The 18032-nt window shown below is 44.8% G+C and overlaps 1 protein-coding gene across 6 annotated transcripts in view; it reads right to left on the bottom strand.

Moving 5' to 3' along the window:
- The window catches only part of LOC112078304 (syntaxin-1A), a 21446-nt gene extending 6189 nt beyond the window's left edge, over positions 1 to 15257 (bottom strand). For all 6 annotated transcript variants that reach the window (XR_011478606.1, XR_011478607.1, XR_011478608.1 and 3 more), the window contains exons 1-3: positions 15189 to 15257; positions 14386 to 14494; positions 169 to 242 (exon numbers count right to left, since the gene is read on the bottom strand). Coding sequence is in view for 1 of the 6 variants with exons in the window: in XM_024144591.2 (XP_024000359.2) it covers positions 169 to 242; positions 14386 to 14461 (150 nt within the window). In the remaining 5 variants the exon portion in view is untranslated. The remainder of the gene's footprint in view (positions 1 to 168; positions 243 to 14385; positions 14495 to 15188) is intronic.
- Positions 15258 to 18032: the final 2775 nt, after the last annotated feature.

The following is an 18032-nucleotide window of genomic DNA, read 5'->3' as shown; positions in this document are numbered from 1 at the left end:
CACCAATACATGAGGAATGAGAGTACAGGCCTGGCTTACCCACCACAGAACATGAGGAATGAGAATACAGCCCTGGCTACCCACCACACAATACATGAGGAATGAGAGTACAGCCTGGCTACCCACCACAAACATGAGGAATGTGTGTGTGGTTTTCTAAACACTCACCCCTGAGGTGAAGATCGCTGGGTTGTCGCTCTCTAACATGCTCTCCAGCTCCTCGTTTGTTGTATTCCTCCCAGCTGTGAACACACACACACACACACACACACACACACACACACACACACACACACACACACACACACACACACACACACACACACACACACACACCACACACACACACACACACACACCACACACACACACACACACACACACACACACACACACACACACACACACACACACACACCTCACAATATATGCATGCAATGCAATATGTTGCATGCAACATTCCCAAAAGTATTAGTTCAAAGCATGATAACGAATGGTGAACAGAATCAAAACATAACAGCTGGAAACATTCAGACCCGCACATTTCCACAGATCTGACCTTCTATTCCCAACCCCAGGTGGTAGTGAACACTAAACACACCCAGCAACTGCTACGGAGTGTGTGTGTGTTGTGTGTGGGTTTCCATTCACACAAACCAAACGTGTCCTTCCCCTTCGTCAGGCTCATTCACAGAATCTCAACAGTCACCCCGGGCTCATACAGAACACAGCACACCCGGGCTCATTCACAGATCCAACAGTCACCCCAGGCTCATCACAGACCAACAGTCACCCCCGGGCTCATTCACAAGAACCAACAGTCACCCCGCGGCTCATTAACAGAACCAACAGTCACCCCGGGCTCATTCACAGACCAACAGTCACACCCGGGCTCATTCACAGCATCCAACAGTCACCCCCAGGCTCATTATTAGAACCAACAGTTCACCCCCAGGCCATTCCACAAGACTCAACAGTCACCCCCGGCTCATTCACAGAACCAACAGTCACCCCCGGGCTCATTCACAGAACCAACAGTCACCCCCGCGGCTCATTAACAGAAACCAACAGTCACACCCGGCTCATTCACAGATCAACAGTCACCCCAGGCTCCATTCACAGATCCAACAGTCCCCCAGGCTCATTCACAGATCCAACAGTCACCACCCAGCTCATTCACAGAACCAACAGTCACCCCCAGGGCTCATATTAGAACCCAACAGTCACCCCAGGCCTCATTCACCGACGCAACAGTCACCCCAGCTCATTCACAATCAAACAGTCACCCCCGGCCTCATTAACAGAAACCAACAGCACCCCCAGAGCTCATTCACAGAACCAACAGGTCACCCACAGCTCATGTTCACAGAACCAAACAGTCGCCCCAGGCTCATTCACAGATCCAACAGTCACCCCCAGGCTCATTCACAGATCCAACAGTCACCCCCAGGCCTCATTCACAGATCAACATCACCCCAGGCTCATTTGTCACAGAACCAAACCAGTCACCCCAGGCTCATCACAGAACCAACAGTCACCCCCAGGCCCATTCACAGAACCAACAGTCACACCCAGGCTCATTCACAGATCCAACAGTCACCCCCAGCTCTTCACAGAACCAACACGTTCACCCCCAGGCCCTCATTCACAGAAACCAACAGTCACTCCCAGCGCTCATTCCACAGATCCAACAGTTTCACCCCAGGCTTCATTCACAGAACCAAACAGTCACCCCCAGGCTCATTCACAGAACCAACAGTCACCCCCGGGCTCATTCACAGCATCCAACCAGTCACCCCCAGGGCTCATTCATTCCTAACAATGAGATTTAAAAAGACAGTGGGAGAGGAAATCAGATTAAGATCTATAGGCTGTCTTCTCCATGCTGCAAAGACGACGTAGCAGTTATAACTAAAGCTGTCTTTGCAGAAATGAAGAAAACACATTTAGTAAAATAAATCTCTGAAGAGTAGTCTTCCTGTCCTTTCAGCGACCCACGTAAGTATTGGCGTCAATTTGTCTCCACTTTTGTGGATTGGGGGGACCAGGCAATTGGTTCCAAATAATTTGGGATGCCAGAGGCTGAGATGATGTTGAGAGTTAAAGAATAGCCCATTTCAATTGTGGTCTGTGATGATTTTAATATTTTCGTATTAAACCATCAACACCCAATGCCTTTTTGGGGGTTGAAAGGTTGTATGTTTGTCCTGAGTTCATTCAATGTAATTGGAGAATCCTGTGGGTTCTCGGTAGTCTTTAATCTCTCTCTTTCCAGGCTCATTCACAGATCCAACAGTCACCCCCAGGCTCATTCACAGAACCAACAGTCACCCCCAGGCTCATTCACAGAACCAACAGTCACCCCCGGGCTCATTCACAGATCCAACAGTCACCCCCAGGCTCATTCATTCACTAACAATGAGATTAAAAAGACAGTGGGAGAGGAAATCAATAAGATCTATAGCTGTCTTTCTCATGCTGCAAAGACGACGTAGCAGTTATGAACTATAGCTGTCTTTGCAAGAATGGAAGAAACACATTTAGTAAAAATAATCTCTGAAGAGTTAGTCTTCCTGTCCTTCAGCACCCCACGGTAGTTATTGGGGTCAAATTTGTCTCCACTTTTGTGGATTGGGGGGACCAGGCATTGGTTCCAAATATTGGGGATGCCAGAGCTGAGGATGATGTTGAAGAGTTTAAGAATAGCCCATTTCAATTTGGGGTCTGTGTATTTTATCATTTTGTTAAACCATCAACACCACATGCCTTTTTGGGGGTTGAAAGGGTTTGTATTTTGTCCTGTAGTTCATTCAATGTAATTGGAGAATCCTGTGGGTTCTGGTAGTCTTTAATAGCTGATTCTAAGATTTATATTTGATCATGTATGTTTTTGCTCTTTATTCTTTGTTATAGAGCCAAAACAGATTGGAGAAGTGGTTTATCCATACATCTCCGTTTTGGATAGATAACTCTTTGTGTTGTTGTTTGTTTAGTGTTTTCCAATTTTAGTGAAGTCCTAAGCTAACGTTTTCTGGGTTGCTGTGTTTTTGGTTGAATAGGTTTTTCAATTTCTTTCTAGTCCCTTCTTTCTCCTCTCCCTCCTCTCCTTCTGTGCTCCCTGTCTGTAGATTAATTAAGGAGCAGTGAGAGGCTCACAGTTATATCTCTCTCCCAGATGCTCCCCCTCCTTTTTCTCCTCCCCCTCCTCTTTCTCCCCTCCCTCCTCTTTCTCCTCTCCCTCCTCTTTCTCCTCTCCCTCCTCTCCCTCCCTCCTCTCTCTCCTCTCTCCCTCTCTCTCCCTCCTCTTTCTCCTCTCCCTCCTCTCCCTCCTCTCCCTCTCTCTCCCTCCTCTCCTCTCTCTCTCCCTCCTCTCCCTCCTTCCCCTCCTCTCCCTCTCCTCCTCTCCCTCCTCTCCCTACTCTCCTCCTGTGCTCCCTGTCTGTAGATTAATTAAGGAGCAGTGAGAGGCTCACAGTTATATCTCTCTCCCAGATGCTCCCACTCCTTCTCCACCTCCCTGTCCCTCTCCACCTCCATCTCCCTCTCCACCTCCATCTCCCTCTCCACCTCAGTCTCCATCTCCCTCTCCACCTCAGTCTCCATCTCCCTCTCCACCTCAGTCTCCATCTCCCTCTCCACCTCAGTCTCCATCTCCCTCTCCACCTCCGTCTCAACCTCCGTCTCCCTCTCCACCTCCGTCTCAACCTCCGTCTCCCTCTCCACCTCCGTCTCCCTCTCCCTCTCCCTCTCCACCTCAGTCTCCATCTCCCTCTCCACCTCCGTCTCAACCTCAGTCTCAACCTCCCTCTCCACCTCCGTCTCCACCTCCGTCTCCCTCTCCACCTCAGTCGCCAGCTCCCTCTCCACATCCCTCTATACCTGTCTCCACCTTCCTCTCTGTCACCACCTCTGTCACCACCTCTGTTTCTGTGGTGAGCGCTCATACTTCAGGATCTGCACCTTTAAAGGGCAATCTGCAGCTCACCTTACCACTGCATTGGTAAGAGGATGAGGAATGGTGCTGCATTAATAGAGCTATAGATGGAAGGACTGACCATTCCATGACATCAACTTATAGTTGTAACCATGGTTTCAGGCTGTGTTTGTTTACAATTACATCTTTTTATTTTACCTTTATTTAACTAGGCAAGTCAGTTAAGAACAAATTCGTATTTTAAATGACGGCCTAGGAACAGTAAATGCCAACATTGCTTATACAAGCTTATATTTTGGGTTCTGATGGGGTATGTCAGTTGAACTAAGCTTGTGAAGAGAAGTTAAATTCTTCAAGAATCAATGGGTATATATCATATCATGAATTTAAAAGTAAAAAAAAAAATGGATGTACCAACTGCTGATTGCCCCTTTAATCACCTGTCTCTCCTGGACCAGGCTTCATTAGACCATGCTCAGGACTGGGACAGGAGTAGAGGCTGGATCTAATGCGCGCGTGTGTGTGTGTGTGTGTGTGTGCGTGTGTGTGTGTGTGTGTCTGGGGGGTCAGGGTTGTGGCTGTGATGGTGAGTAATAGTGGTCGGGGGGTCAGGGCCCATGATTACCTTCCTGGTCAGAATACTGATGCAGCTGCCCTCTGATAGATACCAGTGTGTGTGTGCGTCACGGGACAATCACTCAAATGAGGAGAAGGAGAGAGGACAGATAGAGCAGGAGATGACGCCCGTTTCGCAGCCCTTCAAATGTATCCCTCATAACATTCATCTCTCGCAAGCTGGGTTTCACAAGATGCAATTGCCTCTCTCTCTCCTCCACCCCTCCATCTTTCTGTTTCTCTCTCGCTCTCTCCTCCACCCCTCCATCTCTCTCTCTCGCTCTCTCCTCCATCTCTCTGTTTCTCGCTCTCTCTCTCCTCCACCCCTCCATCTCTCTCTCTCGCTCTCTCCTCCATCTCTGTTTCTCACTCTCTCTCTCCTCCATCTCTTTGTTTCTCTCTCTCTCCCATCTCTCTGTTTCTCTCTCTCCATTTTGGTTGATTACTGAATGTACTAAAATCACATTTACCTAGGCTAAATTTAAACCTTATTGGTGAAGTCACTTTTGCTGAAAACAACCCAAACCTCATAACAGGCCATAGCATGGAAGAGGCAGGCACAACAGACTGACTGGTGTGTAGTCAAGGAGAAGGTACATTATCTTATACGCACACATACAATATCATCCTTTGTTGACCCTTTGACAGGCGCTGAAGGAGGCTCTGGCAGGTTACCATGGAGACCATAACACAGACAAACCCAACATGAGTCTGTGAAGTCCCCAAACAGCTGACTGATATCATGATATATAACAAACTTTTATATGACTGATATCATTAAAAAAGACCCAAAAGGTTCAACCTGTTAACAGAAAGTATACTACAGCAATAGTATCTGTGTGTGTGTGTGTGTGTGTGTGTGTGTGTGTGTGTGTGTGTGTGTGTGTGTGTGTGTGTGTGTGTACGGTGTAGATTGTGACATCATACGCTCATTACCCATGTAAATTCATGCGTGGGTAGGATATTAGACATCTTAAATCGATGGTGAGATGGAATGTTTCAACAAACAGCATCGCTCTCGGTGTCGAGCCACACGTGAAAGTGGAGAGCACAAGTCCTAATGAATATGTATATGCAATATGCATTCAGATGGATTCCTAGTGCGAAGGAATCTACATTACTAAAGCCCCATTAAGTCAGCACACAGCCCTGAGGAAGCACAGTAGATATATTAAACTCCTGGGACTCGTGACGCTGTTATATTAAGTTAAGTTGCCTAGACCTGAACCTTTGTGTCTTCATATACAGTACCAGTCAAAAGTTTGGACACACCTACTCATTCAAGTTATTATATAAATATATATATACAGTGGGGAGAACAAGTATTTGATACACTGCCGATTTTGCAGGTTTTCCTACTTACAAAGCATGTAGAGGTCTGTAATTTCTATCATGGGTACACTTCAACTATGAGAGACGGAATCTAAAACAAAAATCCAGAAAATCACATTGTATGATTTTTAAGTAATTAATTTGCATTTTATTGCATGACATAAGTATTTGATACATCAGAAAAGCAGATCTTAATATTTGGTACAGAAACCTTTGTTTGCAATTACAGAGATCATATGTTTCCTGTAGTTCTTGACCAGGTTTGCACACACTGCAGCAGGGATTTTGGCCCACTCCTCCATACCTGTCTCTTATACACATCTAGATGTGTATAAGAGACAGACCTTCTCCCATTCCTCCTCTGGATCATCCAGATGGTCATTGGCAAACTTCAGACGGGCCTGGACATGCGCTGGCTTGAGCAGGTGGACCTTGCGTGCGCTGCAGGATTTTAATCCATGACGGTGTAGTGTGTTACTAATGGTTTTCTTTGAGACTGTGGTCCCAGCTCTCTTCAGGTCATTGACCAGGTCCTGCCGTGTAGTTCTGGGCTGATAATTCACCTTCCTCATGATCATTGATGCCCCACGAGGTGAGATCTTGCATGGAGCCCCAGACCGAGGGTGATTGACCGTCATCTTGAACTTCTTCCATTTTCTAATAATTGCGCCAACAGTTGTTGCCTTCTCACCAAGCTGCTTGCCTATTGTCCTGTAGCCCATCCCAGCCTGTTGCATGTCTACAATTTTATCCCTGATGTCCTTATACCTGTCTCTTATACACATCTAGATGTGTATAAGAGACAGCAGTTAATACAGGTAATGAGTGGAGAACAGGAGGGCTTCTTAAAGAAAAACTAACAGGTCTGTGAGAGCCGGAATTCTTACTGGTTGGTAGGTGATCAAATACTTATGTCATGCAATAAAATGCAAATTAATTACTTAAAAATCATACAATGTGATTTTCTGGATTTTTGTTTTAGATTCCGTCTCTCACAGTTGAAGTGTACCTATGATAAAAATTACAGACCTCTACATGCTTTGTAAGTAGGAAAACCTGCAAATTATTCTACACCATAGAAAATAGTAAAAATAAAGAAAACTTTTGACTGGTACTGTACATTCTGTCTTGAGATATCTGTTAATTAAAATAGTTTAATCATGTTTCCTTGTGCCTTTAGGAATGCAACCTTAAAGATGGAATGGCAGGGGTCTACAAAACATCTGAGGATCAAAAGAACAGGAGAAAGTAGATGGTGCATTAGTTCTGATTGTACATCTCATTCTGTAATCTAAACTCATCTCTACCAAGCTGCAAGACAATGAGATTCTTGAAGTAGGCTAATTTGCTGATGACACTGTCATTTGTCCCCATGAAGGCTGAATACACAGACAGGCCGGCTGAACAGGACTAGTGATGTATAATAACTTGAGTGTGGAATACAGCACCTTCAGAAAGTATTCATACAAGCTTTACTTTATTTTATCTTTATTTAACTAGGCAAGTCAGTTAAGAACAAATTCTTATTTACAATGACGGTCTAGGAACACTGGGTTCACCGCCTTGTTCAGGGGCAGAACGACATATTTTTACCTTGTCAGCTCGGGGATTCGATCTAGCAACCTTTCGGTTACTGGCCCAACGCTCTAACCACTAGGCTACCTGCCGACTTATTCCACATACTGTTGTGTTACAGCCTGAATTCAAAATCGATTATTTTGTTTCTCATCCATCTACACAGAATACCAATGACATTGAATACATGTTTTTTGAATTTTTTTCAAATTAATTGAAAATAAAATAAATAAATATTTAATTTACATAACTATTCACAACCCTGAGTCAATACATGTTAGAATCACCTTTGGCAGTGTTTACAGCTGTGAGTCTTTCTGGGTAAGTCTAAAAGATTCGCACACCTGGATTGTACAATATTTGCACGTGATTCTTTTTTATAATTCTTCAAGCTCTGTCAAGTTGGTTGTTGATCATTGCTAGACGGCCATAGAAGTCTTGCCATAGATTTTCAAGACGATTTAAGTCAAAACTAAATAGGCAACTCAGGAATATTCAATGTCGTCTTGGTAAGCAACTCAAGTGTATATTTGGCCTTGTGTTTTAGGTTATTATCCTGCTGAAAGGTACATTTGTCTCTCAGTGTCTGTTGGAAACCACAATGAACCACGTTTTCCTTTAGGATTTTGCCTGGGCTTAGCTCTATTCCGTTTCTTGCCGATGACAAGCATACCCATAACATGAAGCAGCCACCACCATGCTTGAAAATATGAAGAGTGGTACTCTGGTGATGTGTTGTGTTGGATTTGCCCCAAACATAACAATTTGTATTTAGGACATAAAGTTAATTTCTTTGCCACAGTTTTTTGCAGTTTTACTTTAGTGCCTTATTGCTAACAGGATGCATGTTTTGAAATATTTGTATTCTGTAAAGGCTTCCTTCTTTTCACGCTGTCAATTAGGTTAGTATTGTGAAGTAGCTACAATGTTGTTGATCCATCCTCAGTTTTCTCCTATCACAGCCATTAAACCAGGGGTGTCAAACTCATTTCGCATCGTGGGCCACATACGGCCTAGGGAGATGTCAAGTGGGCCGGACCATTAAAATTATACCATACTCTGCTATAAATAACCAAAATATCATGTCTTTCCTTTGTTTTGGTGTAAAGAAGCACAAGAACATTAGGAAAATATTGAAATTTAATGAACTATCCTTTTACAAAACATTTCATGAAACACCTCATATTTCCTTAGACAAATGTGCAATTTACTTTTATCATTCACAAATATGCATTGCAACTGATCCCACTGATTGTACAAAGGCACAAAACTTTAATTGGTACTGAAAAATATAGTAAATGCCACTTTAAGATTAAATGGAGACTTTTAAAGAAAGGAATTTTTAAACCACTTACACATACGCATATAAATCTAAATGTAATCCACTAGTTCAGCCGCCTTCATCATGCATCGTTTAACAAAGTCACCGTCGGAATACGGCTTCGATGCTAATGCTATTTCGCTAGCAATTAGGTAGCTGGCTTTTACCGCTGCTTCACTGACTTCTCGGCTCTGGATGAAAGTTGACTGCTGTTTCCTCAGACCCGCCAGCAATTCGTTAATCTTATCTCTTCTCAGTTGTCCTTGCAAGCCGTCATATTTTTCGCTGTGATGAGTCTCGTAGTGGCGTCGAATATTATATTCCTTCAATACCGAAACTTGTTGCAACACACAAGCACGAAGGTTTTCCGTGCATCTCTGTAAATAATAGGACGTGGTCCATTTTTCTTTGAAAATTCTACACTCCTTATCTACTTTTTCTCCGTTTGGATAAGAGATTTTGGCTAATGAAGGGTGTAGCGGAGAGGTAGAGACCAAGGTATTAACAACGTCGTAACAAGCAGCAGATGGCGCATTGATACCGTCTGCTGTTTTCAGTCTGTCTCAGTGATGCGGCTTGTCTTCTACTCTGATGGAAAGAGTGCGCCCCTTAGCGGATAATCCATGAATTGCAGCGAATTAAAAATATTAATTCCATGTCTTTTATGCATTTTTTCCACTTTCAAATTATCCTGCGGGCCTGATCGAACCTCCTTGGGGGCCGGTTCCGGCCCGCGGGCCGTATGTTTGACACCCCTGCATTAAACTATAACTGTTTTAAAGTCACCATTGGCCTCATCGTGAAATCCCTGAGTGGTTTCCTTCCTCTCTGGCAACTGAGTTAGGAAAGATGCCTGTATCTTTGTAGTGACTGGGTCTATTGATACATCACCCAAAGTGTAATTAATAACTTCACAATGCTCAAAGGGATATGCAATATCCAAACAGTTTGACCTACAGAACTATTATGACAACTCTCTGGAACACGACGGTGGTCTCCGTTTTGCTCTACAACCCCCACAAGTGTCAGGGGCCTCGTCTGAAGTTCGTACCGTTGTGCTGTAGTGTCTGACCGTTTAGGCTACAAACTTATGTGACCACACTGTCGAAACGGGAGATTCTCACGAACACGTCTGAAGGTAACCGGTACCAGTTTTAAAAAATTAATTGGAAGTATGAAGGTACGGTAGAGTTTTGCCTACCCAAAAAATGGGTAAAAATATATATATATTTCCTGACCTTTATAACAGTATACAGTGTATTTGGAAAGTATTCAGACCCCTTGACTTTTTCCACATTTTGTTACATTACAGCCTTATTATAAAATGTATTCAATATTTTTTCCCCTCATCAATCTACACACAATAACCCGTAATGACAAAGTGAAAACTGATTTTTAGACATTTTTGCTAATTTATAAAAAAAAAAAAACTGAAACTGAAATTTTACATTTACATAAGTTTTCAGACCCTTTACTCAGTACCTTGTTGAAGCACCTTTGGCAGCGATTACAGCCTTCTTGGGTATGAAGCTGCAAGCTTGGCACAGCTGTACTTTGAGAGTTTCTCCCTTTCTTTTCTGCAGATCCTCTCAACCTCTGTCAGTTTGGATGGGGAGCATTGCTGCACAGCTATTTTCAGGTCTCTCCAGAGATGTTCGATTGAGTTCAAGTCCGGGTTCTGGCTGAGCCACTCAAGAACATTCAGAGACTTGTCTTGAAGCCACTCCTGAAGCGTCTAAAAATCGTCTGTCCTCGGTTGCAACACTCACTACTGAGTTCCAAACTGCCTCTGGAAGCAGCGTCAGCACAAGAACAGTTCGTTGGCAGCTTCATGAAATGGGTTTCCATGGCCGAGCAGCCGCACACAAGCCTAAGATCACCATGCGCAATGCCAAGCGTCGGCTGGAGTGGTGTCAAGCTCAGCGCCATTGGACTCTGGAGCAGTGGAAACACGTTCTCTGGAGTGATGAATCATGCTTCTCCATCTTGCGGTTTGACGGATATGAGGAGAACACTACCTGCCCAAATGCATAGTGCCAACTGTAAAGTTTGGTGGAAGAATAATAATCTGGTGCTGTTTTTCATGGTTCGGGTTAGGCCCCTTAGTTCCAGTGAAGGGAAATCTTAACGCTACAGCATAGAATAACATTCTAGACGATTCTGTGCTTTTATGTTTGTAGAAACAGTTTGGGGAAGGGTCTTTCCTGTTTCAACATGACAATGCCCCTGTGCACAAAGCGAGGTCCATACAGAAATGGTTTGTTGAGATCAGTGTGGAAGAACTTGACTGGCCTGCACAGAGCCCTGACTTCAACCCCATCAAACACCTTTGGGATGAATTAGAACGCCAACTGTGAGCCAGGCCTAATATCCCAACATCAGTGCCTGACCTCACTAATGCTCGTGTGGCTGAATGTAAGCAAGTCCCTGCAGCAATGTTCTAACATCTAGTGGAAAGCCTTCCCAGAAGAGTGGAGGATGTTATAGCAGCAAAGGGAGGACCAACTCCATATTAATGCTCATAATAGAGTAGAGATCAATAGGTCATAATAGAGCAGAAGTCAATAGGTCATAATAGAGCAGAAGTCAATAGGTCATAATAGAGCAGAAGTCAATAGGTCATAACGAAAGCAGTATAGGCTAGAGGGTTACAAGTAGGGTCTAAGTCGGGAGCATGATCTCGGCGGCTAAGGTCCATAATAGATGCAGACGACCTGAGTACACGTACGGTTAAGTGAGGCAGTCATGCTACACACTTAGTAGGTCAAAACCAAGAGGTTGATATTTGGAGAGAGAGAGAGAGTAAGGAGTGGAGAAGGAGTACATGCAATAGGCTATTCGAGATGAGGACAGGACTCAAAGGCTCATAGATTTGTTGCCAGAACATCGAGTAGCTTCTCAACACTAAGCAGCCAGACCTCAATAGTCATAGTAGGTCATAATAGAGCATACTCAGTAGGTCATAATAGACAGACTCAGATAGGTATAATAGACCAGACCTCAAGTAAGGTCATAATAGACCAGACTCAATAGGTCATAATAGAGCAGACCTCAATAGGTCATAATAGACCAGACCTCAATAGGTCATAATAGACCAGACTCATAGTCATAATAGACCAGACCTCAATAGGTCATAATAGCCAGACCTCAATAGTCATAATAACAGACTCATAGGTCATAATAGAGCAGACCTCAGTAGGTATAATAGAGCAGAACCTCAGTAGGTCATAATAGAGCAGACCTCAGTAGGTCATAAAATAGAGCAGACCTCAGTAGGTCTTACGAGCCTCAAGGTATAATAGCCAGACCTCAATAGGTCATATAGACCAGACCTCAATAGTCATAATAGAGCAGACCTCAAGTAGGTCATAATAGAGCAGACTCAGTAGGGTCATAATAGAGCAGACCTCAGTAGGTCATAATAGAGCATACCTCAATAGGTCATAATAGAGCAGACCTCAGTAGGTCATAATAGAATAGACCTCAATAGGTCTGGAGAGGGCTAACAAGAGAGAATTCTCCATGTTTTGTCTCAAAAGCCTACCTCATCCTGTACCGATCACTCTCTCTGTTTCTCCCCATTACTCTGTCCCTACACCGCTCTCTCTCTCCCCATTACTCTGTCCCTACACCTCTCTCTCTCTACCTCTCACCCTCTCTCTACGTGTCTTTCTTTCTAATCCCATGCCTGCTGTTTCTTGATATCAGGCAGGCCCACCTGTGACTACAGCAGCTGACAAGTGGGTTGGAGGTGACTCTGTTATAGGTAACAGGTATGCCTGTCTGCCTGTGTGTATGTATGTATGTATGTCTATTGCCATGCCAACCTGGGGAAACTGGGACTATGGAGCGTATAACCCCAGGCTGGCAGGGGCCCTGACAGTGCCTGTTACAGAAACATAGAGACAGGATATAATACCTGACAAATCAGACAGACATGAGCTGTGTTCGAATATTCGTACTAACCGTACTATTTGTGACGTGAATTGAGTATATAGTATGCTTATTGGTCATAGTATGATGTAGTTAGTATGCCAAAAGTTCCAGGATGTCGTACTAAATTCGGCAAAATATGAAGTATGCACGCAGAGGACACTATTTCCGTACTTTAGGGCCCATAAAGCAATTCTTCAGGAAATGGGCGTGGCTTCACATCGTTTTCAGATTTGAAGAATACGGCAGAAAATATGCAGCTGAAGTACAACGATACAAATTCACTGCTTTAACTATGAAAAATGTTAAGAAAATGTTGAGCAATGTAATAAAGTAATGCATTTTCAAATAAGTTACCTTACACGTTATGTTGGCTGACAATTTGTTAGCTACGCTGTCCTTACGAACCACATAGCATATCATTACAGCAGTATGTTGCTACCTAACGTCAGTTGGCTACTTATACATCAAACTTGCCAGTATATTAACTATCTGCTATCAAACTAACTACCCAACGTTTATTGTCTTGATTATTCCTGTCATTCTTAGCTAAATGGTATAGTGGTTGTGCGTTCTCGATGGACATTCGGGTGCTTTCGTAAATTTGCTCTGGCTATCTACTCCGATTTCAGAGCACTCGTCTGAGTGTACCAGAGCGCAGAATAATGCATTTACGAGCACTCAACACCAGTTGAATATTGCCGGTGTCAGTAAACATTAGCAAAAAAGTGTAATTCTATTGTTACCAGCAGCACAGTTACAGTCACCAACGCTCTGGATAACATGAAAACTGCCTAAATAGCCCTGCTAGCGTGAGTAAAATGACCAGAGTGGTCTTATTTGTGTCTGGAAGTAGCTAGCAAGCTAGCCAACGATAGTTTAGTCAGAATGCTCAAATCAACCCTACTCCTCGGGCCAGAGCGTCCAGTGTGCGCTCCGAGAGCGAAACGCTCTGAATTTACAAACGGACAAGCTGACAACGCTTTGAATTTACGATCGCACTCTGGCACTCCAGATCGAATTTAAAAACACACACAAAGTTGTAAAATCAAACTATCAAACTAGTCATTTGTTATGCTAACTAGCTAGCAAGAGGTTGCATAGCAACGGCATCAACTTCCGGTAGACAGGTCGAAGAGCTAGTACGCAAAACTGAAACGAAACTGTTAGTTTACAGTATACTAAAATGAACTTATAGTATGTAGTATATACTCATTAAGTATTCGAACACAGCTCTGGCCTGATCAGAGATCAGAGGGAAGCAGGCTGATCAGTACAGAAACAGGCTGGCACACCACACACTCACAACCACTCTGATCAGGAACAGGCTGGCACGCACACACACACACACACACCAAAAGCACCTGCCTGCTGTGATGACTGAATGCCCTCTGTGTAGAGGTAGATAGTAGTCATCCCATTACACACAGGAAGATTCCCTAAAGCACAATTTAACTGTTGGACCCTCAGGTGGTGATGGGAAGATGGGACTGCAGCAGCCAAAGGCTCAGCTGATTGACTTGCTGGTTACATGGTATGGAGTTCACTTAGACTGTGTGAGTGCATGTGTGTGTGTGTGTGACTAATCACTGATCTCCAGTTGAGGTGCAGCTTTTAGTGGACAATACAGTGGTGTTGAACTGAATCCATCCAGTAGGTAGAGTACTGTACTCACTGATCTCCAGCTGTCTCTGGATACGTCCCTTGCAGCGCTCCCTGTAGTCTGACTGGGTGGCGTTGTACTCTGACATCACCTCCACAAACTTACGGGACAGCGTTGAGTGCTATGGGAGACAGGGGAGAGACGGGGAGACGGGGGGGACGGGAGAGACAGGGGGACGGGAGAGACAGGGGGACGGGAGAGACGGGAGAGACGGGGAGACAGGGGAGAGACAGGGGGACGGGAGAGACGGGGAGACAGGGGGACGGGAGAGACGGGGAGACAGGGGGACGGGAGAGACGGGGGGACGGGAGAGACGGGAGAGACAGGGGGACGGGAGAGACAGGGGGCAGGAGAGAGGGAGAGACAGGGAGACGGGAGAGACGGGGAGACAGGAGACAGACGGGGGACAGGAGAGACGGGGAGACAGGAGACAGACGGGGGACAGGAGAGAGGGAGAGACAGGGGGACGGGACTTTCACTATTTGCACATCCTTACAACACTGTAGGTAGACATAATATGACATTTGAAATGTCTTTATTATTTTGGAACTTCTGTGAGTGTAATGTTTACTTATTATTGTTTATTTCACTTTTGCTTATTATCTACTTGCTTGGCAATGTTAACATATGTTTCCCATGTCAATAAAGCCCCTTGAATTGAATTGAACTGAGAGGGTGGAGAGAGAGGGGGAGGCAGGGAGACAGGTCCGTTAAGGTCACTGTCTCCTCTCTCCCGACTCCTCTCTCCCGACTCCTCTCTCCCGACTCCTCTTCCGCTCCCTCTCTACTCCTCACTTTCTCTCCTCCTGACTCACCTGTGTCTTGCGTATCCTCAGGTCAGCTGAAGACTTGTTCTGACTCTCCTCCTGCTCAATGGTCTGTTGGATACCTGCAGGAAGATAGAGGATACAGACCAGAAGACTTTGTGATTCCTTGGTAAAAGGGAGTTAACCGATACATATTAAACCAATGATATTTACTGTTTCAAACAAGAACTTTCGCACTGCACAGGTCTGTCTTTTTAGTGAAATAAACTTGCCTGAAAATCGACCAAATACCAACGGGGAAGTCTGCAGTGGTGAGAGCGGTTGTATGAAACCAATCTGTACGTCAAACAAAGCTCTTAACCGTGCCTGCCCGCTCTTCATTTGAATTCAGTTCGAAGTTCTGCTACAAACTGTGCATCACGGACTGCAGGACCCAAAAGCTGTGATGTCATCTCTCCATCCAACACCACCATATTACTGTGATGTGATCTCTCCATCCAACACCACCATATTACTGTGATGTGATCTCTCCATCCAACACCACATATTACATACTACTGTTGATGTGAATCTCTCCATCAACACACCATACATCTACTGTGATGTGACTCTCTTGCATCCAACACCACCATATTACATACTATGTGATGTGATCTCTCCATCCAACACCACCTATATCTACTGTGATGTGATCTCTCCATCCAACACCACCATATTACATACACTGTGATGTGATCTCTCCATCCAAACCACTCATACATTACTACTGTGAATGTGATCTCTCCATCCAACACCACCATATTACATGTGATTGTGATCTCTCATCCAACACCACCATATTCATATACTGTGATGTGATTCTCCATCCAACACCACCATATTACTGTGATTGATCTCCATCCAACACCACCATATTACATACTACTGTGATGTGATGCTCTCCATCCAACACCCCAATTACTGTATGTGATCTCCATCCAACACCACCATTAATCTACTGTGATGTGATCTCTCCACCAACACCACATATACATCTACTGTGATGTATCTCTCCATCCAACACCACCAATTACATACTACTGTGATGTGATCTCTGCATCCAACACACATATTTACTTGATGTATCTCTCACCAACACCACCATATTACATACTACTGTGATGTGATCTCCATCCAACACCACCATATTACTGTGATGTATTCTCCATCCAACACCACCATATTACATATACTGTGATTGTGATCTCTCCATCCAACACCAACCATATTACTGTGATGTGATCTCTCCATCCAACACCACCATATTATACTGTGATGTGATCTCTCCATCCAACACCACCATATATATACTGTGATGTGACCTCTCATCCAACCACACATATTACATACTACTGTGATGTGATCTTCCATCCAACACCACCATATTACCTGTGATGTGATCTCTCCATCCAACACCACCATATTACTGTGATTGATCTCTCCATCCAACACCACCAATTACATACTACTGTGATGTGATCTCTCCATCCAAACACCACCATATTACATACTACTGTGATGTGATCTCTCCATCCAACACCGACCATATTACATACTACTGTGATGTGATCTCTCCATCCAACACACCATACTAAATACTCTGGATGTCAGTATGACCCTGTATATGTGTGATTAGATTAACAAGGGTGACAACTGTCCTCCTAGGGTCTCACAACTACAGGGTGTACTACTGTCCTCCTAGGGGTCACCACTACAGGGTGACTACTGTCCTCCTAGGGGTCCACACTACAGGGTGACTACTGTCCTCCTAGGGTCCACACTACAGGGTGACTACTGTCCTCCTAGGGTCTACACTACAGGGTGACTACTGGTCCTCCTAGGGTCTACACTACAGGGTGACTACTGTCCTCCTAGGGTCTACACTACAGGGTGACCTATCTGGTGACTACAGGGTGACTACTGTCCTCCTAGGGTCTACACTACAGGGTGACTACTGTCCTCCTAGGGGTCTACACTACAGGGTGACTACTGTCTCCTAGGGGTTACACTACAGGGTGACTGTCTGGTGACTACAGGTGGACTACTGTCCTCCTAGGGGTTCTACACTACAGGGTGACTACTGTCCTCCTAGGGGTCTACACTACAGGTGACACTGTCCTCCTAGGGTTCTACACTACAGGGACTATGCCCTGCTCACTACAGTGCTACTGTCCCTAGGGTCTACACTACAGGGTGACTACTGTCCTTCCTAGGGTCTACACTACAGGGTGACTACTGTCCTCCTAGGTCTAACACTACAGGGTGACTACTGTCCTCCTAGGGTCACACTACAGGGTGACTACTGTCTCCTAGCTACACTACAGGTGACTACTGTCCTCCTAGGCGTCTACACTACAGGGTGACTACTGTTCCTCCTAGGGGTCTAAACTAAGGGTGACTACTGTCCTCCTAGGGTCTACACTACAGGGTGACTATCTGTGACTACAGGGGGACTACTGTCCTCCTAGGGGTCTACACTACAGGGGTGACTACTGTCCTCCTAGGGTCTACAATACAGGTAACACTGTCCTCCTAGGGTCTACACTACCGTGACTACTGCCTGGCGTCTACACTACAGGGTAACAACTGTTTTCCGAGGCTACACTACAGGGTGACTATGGTCCACCTAGGGTCTACACTACAGGGTGACTACTGTCCTCCTAGGGTCTACACTACAGGGTGACTATCTGGTGACTACAGGGTGACTACGGCCTCCTAGGCGTCTACACTACATGGGTGACTACTGTCCTCCTAGGGTCTACACTACAGGTGACTACTGTCCTCCTAGGGTCTACACTACAGAGGTGACTATGTCCTCCTAGGGTCTACATACAGGGTGACTACTGTCCTCCT

This window comes from Salvelinus sp. IW2-2015, unplaced genomic scaffold, assembly GCF_002910315.2.
Source record: "Salvelinus sp. IW2-2015 unplaced genomic scaffold, ASM291031v2 Un_scaffold5523, whole genome shotgun sequence".
NCBI classification, from domain to species: Eukaryota; Metazoa; Chordata; class Actinopteri; order Salmoniformes; family Salmonidae; genus Salvelinus; species Salvelinus sp. IW2-2015.
Note: the sequence above shows the minus strand (reverse complement) of the source record. Positions and strands in the feature narration are given on the sequence as shown.